Here is a 5,348-nt window from a genome sequence, read left to right on the forward strand (position 1 = left end):
TATATGATGTCTCATCTTTATGGATTTTAAGTCATATGATATCATTATTTTAAAAGTGACACCATAAATAGTGAAACAATACATTATTTTTGTTGTAGTAGTGATGGTTCCAACATTGTATGTACAATCATTTACATTCAGGTTGATAAAGGGCTCTACCCATGCATGAGAACAAAAACATTCTTTTGCATGAGTCGTCCCACATTTGTGGCGAAAAAGAAAATATTTTTCTGTGCAATCGTCATATGATCATCCCAACATTTTTTACGTCTTCTTTACCGTCATAATCATCCATGAATCTCTTCCAGACCGGGTGCTGCTTCCACACCCTCTCAACCATGGCATCAATCGGCACATTCTTTGTCTCGGGCAACAGGAATAACACGAACAACCCCATGGCCACTATCCAAGCAGCAAAGAAGAAAAATATGAAGGCACGCATGTGGCACATCATCGACAAGAATGCCTGAGCAATGATGAAGGTGAAGAGCATGTTGGAGCTCACTGCACATGCAAACCCGGAAGTTCTTATCTCCAGAGGAAAAGTTTCGCTGGGTATCAACCAACCAAGAGGACCCCATGACCATGCAAAGGACATAACAAACAAACACACTAGCACCACCACAAGCCCTGCTAGTCCTTCGTCCAGAGAGTTCGAACCTTTCAAGTGAACTAGTAGGATTGCTCCAATTGCAGTCTGCATCATATAGCATTGCAAATGATCCACGGTCAATACCAATATGTGAACAGGCTACTTGGAAAAGTTAAGAAAAAGCAGGGTTATGCCAATTCAATACATCACCTGGCTTATGAACATCTGGACGCAAGCTTGGAGAAGCAGTTTCCTCCTCCCGACCCTGTCAACACCATAGATCGAGACCAACGTGCTGAAAACATTCACAAGTCCGGTGATGACAGAGGACAACAAAGATGCGTCATTCTTAAACCCGACGGTCTGAAACAAAACCGGTGCATAAAACATGATAGCATTGATCCCCGTAAACTGCTGAAACACTTGCATCATAACGCCAATGATTAATGGGGGCATGCTAGAGCGCTTCATGAGTCTCTTGAATGGATCCTTGACCTCTCGTGCTGCCTCGCAAGCCATTTTAATCTGTTCAAACTCCGCATCAACATCTTCTACTCCCCTTATCTTCTTAAGCGTTGATCGCCCTTGAGATTCTTGATTACGCTCGACCAGGCTCGCCGGTGTTTCAATGATGACCACAGAGCCTACAAATAGGAAGGCAGCCGGAAGGGATGCAAGGCCTAAAGACAGTCTCCATCCCCATGGATGAATCTTGGACGCGCCATAGTTTACCAAATTTGCGAACAAAATCCCTATTGTAATGAAGAGTTGGAAGAGAATGTTTACAGCTCCTCGATGCTGGACTGGTGCAATCTCCGACAAAAATAGAGGAACAGCCTACAAAATTTTCAAGATGTTGATGTAATTAGTTATAATTAGCAGTCCACGCTGGTGTTTCGTACCTTCAAAGCAATGCCTAGCATTTGATGATCGAAAATCTCGACGATGTGAATCCAACAAAAAAAACGGTTCATAATTTCGACTTACGGTTCGAAAGTAACGAACAATTTAAAGCAGCAGTGCGCGAAAAATTGATGATTTTATGCGAAAAGGAGAAGGATGATGATAAAAACTGTTGTAACTGGTGCAACATTAATACCTCATTGCCAAACCCAACCCCAACACCTAGAAGAACCCTGGCAAGGATGATCATCCAAATTCGTTGAGCGGCCGCGCTCAAGAGACTGCCACACAAGAAAAAGGCAGATGCCACGAAAATCGTGGGCTTTCGACCCAATTTGGAGCACATCTTTGAGGCAGCAAAGCTGGAAACGAGAGCAGCAAGATAGAGTGAAGATGTGAAAAGCTGAAGGTATTGATTGTCATACTTGCAGTAGTTGTCTTCCTTCGCACGAAGCTTTCTTTGATAAACGGCCGGAAAGAACTTGATGAGGAAGTCATCCATGGCCGTCACTCCACCTGCCACACCAATGACAACAATGATTTAAACGTAAGCTGCTGGATTACATCTTCAATGATTTAAAAATCGCTACTGTGATCCAGTGGTTTGAACGACTTATTCATTGTAGGATCATGCTGACAAATTGAAAAACGTCCAAGGATTGGAATTGGATTATACCATCATCTTCGAAGGCACGCTTTAGATTACCAAGAGAAAGCTCATAAAAATAAAATAAAATCGGAATAATGAATGACTTAACACATGCAAGCATTTTGCACCTGAAATTCCGATGTCGTAGCCGAACATCAGACCTCCACAGGCCGCTAGAACCCAACAAACTACCACATAAACGGTGATTTTCGATTCAAAGCTACCAACCTTTTCGATCTTTGTCATCTTTGCCTTTTTCAATAATAAACTCAATCACACAACATAAAAGGAAAAACCAAAAGACACGAAGTTCAACTCACGGTAAAGAGATACAAAGAGAGTGGGAAAATTGAATGAGCGAGATTACAAATCCAGAAGTGTGAATTTTATAGTCAAGCATTTCACTAATTTGAGATTTTTCTAAAATTGGTCCAAGCTTCTCTGCATAAATTAGACAGGTAATGCTGACACGAAACTTGTGAGTTGGGACCAGAGGGGATTTTGAAGATCTTTTTGTGGCAAATAAAAGTTACAAAGTAGTTTTTCTTCAATGGGTTGTTGGCAATTTAATTAAGTAGTGTGAAAAATATTAGGTTGGATAGGTTGGATTGGTTGATGCTTTAATTTTAAGTCCTATTTTACTTCAAGAAATTTCCCCCCAAGAAACAACATCCTACACGCCTTATTATCAGTGAAGTAAAAAAATTAGAGAAACATTTGAACTCCGAATCTCTTGTTTGTGGTCACTTAGGTGGCGTTTTTTTTTTACTTAATTCTGAATAGAATCTTAATGCTTAATAGTATTAAATTTTAGGTTGTTTATGTTTGTAGTATTTTATTTTTATTAAATATTAAAAAGTAAAGAAAAATTAATATGTTATTTTTTCTATTTAGAAAAAATTAAATATTTTGACTTTTTCTATTTACTAAAAAATTTATAATAAATCGTGAAAAGGTAAAAAAAACAAAAATCCTAAATTCTGAAAACAAATTACTTTTAGTTAAAAAGCCAAAAAAAACAAACATCCTCTTAGACATTCATGTCATGCAACGATTGATCTATAAATGTCTCAAATGTTTATCCACATTCCTTTCAAACTAAAATATATACCCATGTTTCATAAATTATCATCAACCTTATCCAATACCATTTACCTTCTCGTCTTCTACAAAACCATTCAATGGCATTACTTGAGATTTTTAAGATTAGTTATAATTTCCCACTCGTAAACCATAATTGAAATTATTAAAAAGGCTTTAAGAGTTACTGTGGATGAAGAATTTCCTACAAGAATTGGGTCTACAACAAGAAAGGTATCTACTCTACTATGATAGTCAAAGTGTTATTCATCTCAGTAAGAATTTAACTTTTCACTTTAGATCATAGTACATTGATGTGAGATATTATTGGATTCGTGATGCACTAGAGATGAAACTGTTTTGCCTTGAGAAAATCCATACTGATGAGAATGGATCAAATATGATGAAAAAACCAATACCTATAGAGAAGCTACAATTTTGTAGAAAGCAAGCGGGCTTGGTAGAGCCCCTCACATAGTCAGGAGGGGGAGATTTGTTGGGCTCCCTCGTATGTGAGGGAGTGGGCCCCATATGCTTGGGGCCCAAGTTAGTTACATTAAAAAAAAAAAGTAAATCGAGAAAAAGAAAAATAGAGAGAAGAGAAGAGAAAAAAAAAACACATTTGCCTAGATTTCATCAACAAGCCAATCCCACTTTATCTGTGGTCCGATCGAGTTGAAATTTGGAAGAGAGGTTCAAAACATGAGTAGCTACAATCTGAATGGTGGAGATTAGATTTTGAGTTTGGGAACTGGTGTTACTGCCCATGACCAGTTATGGCATTTTTTAGGGTATACTTTTTCCAATTTTTCTTTGTTTCTTTTGCCAAGAGAGTTTGTATGATCCAAGGCTATATGTAGTCTTGATGTATTTGGCAACCTCTAGAGATTATTTTAGAGAAAATAGTTATAACCCATGATTGTTGATAGTGGAAGTTTGAATTTGACAAGGTCCTGTGGTTTTTCCCTTTGCATTAAGGGGTTTTCCACGTAAAAATTATGGTATCTGATTTATTTTTCTATTGCAAGAGTTTATTTATTTATTGCTACTAGTTGCTATTACCTATTTAATTTTGCGCAAAGAAATGGTTGAAAAATTCTGGTGTTTGTTGGAATATTGTGAATTCACCCTAATAGAAATAATATAAGCAAATATGATAAAAACCAATATAAGAATGATTGCAAGTAAAGTTAAGAGAATAGGGAAAGAGAAATAAAAACTCAAGATTTTATAGTGGTTTGGTAAAATTTGATGTTCATCCATTCTCCTTAAGCTTCAACCCTAAGTCGAAGGTTTCACTATATCAAAGCTTTCAAATCAAGCCTTCAAGTTTTACACTTGGATTAATTGGTTCCAATGAACCTTTACACCCTCTTGAAGTATTCCCCCTACTTGAATAACTTCTCTCACAATAAGTGGATAAGAATGAATTTAAGTACTCCAAACCTAACAACAAATTAGACTCTTAATTATATATTTATATATAAGCTAAGATGGATTTAAAGGTGCACAAAAGGATTCACAAATTAAAAATTGAATGCACATTTGGAAGAGCTTTGAATAAGAAGAAAGAAAGTTTTTCAATTAAATGCAGTTGTTTCTTGTCAATAAATAATCTAAAACTCTTCAATAAATAGTTTTCCAACTCAAGACCCCAAAAGCCATAAACATCCTTTAACCAATTGAGCAGTCAATTCAAGCGAATCACGAATTGTTGTGCATGAGCATTGAGGTCTAGACCCTCAATTAACTCTTAATTGATCAAGGCTCTATCTCAACTTACTGCACCCCAACTACTAAAAGAGAGGGTTCAAAAATACTTCTCACCTAGTCTTGATTCAATTGCTTTCTTACACTCTCAACTAGTTGTACTATAAAGTGTGCTTAAATAGACTAGTTTGAGGTTTGAAACCTCTTATAACATATGTTAACTTGCTTAAAACCTTTAGGATAAATTTAGAAAGAATTGAAGTCAAGATTTTAATACAAAACAAGAAATCATCCAATTTTTTTTTTATAAAAGTGATTTTTTTTTTCTTAAGTTCAAAAAATGATGAACTTAAAGTTTCAAGTTCATGAAAATGATTTATACTCAAGCTCACCAACAAATACCATCTTACACAA

At 36.3% G+C, this 5,348-nt stretch overlaps 1 protein-coding gene across 1 annotated transcript; it reads right to left on the reverse strand.

Annotated features, from left to right (window-relative positions):
• Positions 1 to 205: 205 nt before the first annotated feature.
• Positions 206 to 2,390, reverse strand: HT14 (sugar transport protein 8). Its single transcript, XM_010656854.3, has 4 exons — positions 2,273 to 2,390; positions 1,692 to 2,011; positions 803 to 1,429; positions 206 to 697 (listed from the first exon to the last, which is right to left on the reverse strand). Exons 1-4 carry the CDS (start codon positions 2,388 to 2,390, stop codon positions 242 to 244), a joined length of 1,521 nt encoding a protein of 506 aa, XP_010655156.1. The 3' UTR covers positions 206 to 241.
• Between the last annotated feature and the right edge of the window lie 2,958 nt (positions 2,391 to 5,348).

Source organism: Vitis vinifera, chromosome 9, assembly GCF_030704535.1.
Source record: "Vitis vinifera cultivar Pinot Noir 40024 chromosome 9, ASM3070453v1".
Taxonomy (NCBI): Eukaryota; Viridiplantae; Streptophyta; class Magnoliopsida; order Vitales; family Vitaceae; genus Vitis; species Vitis vinifera.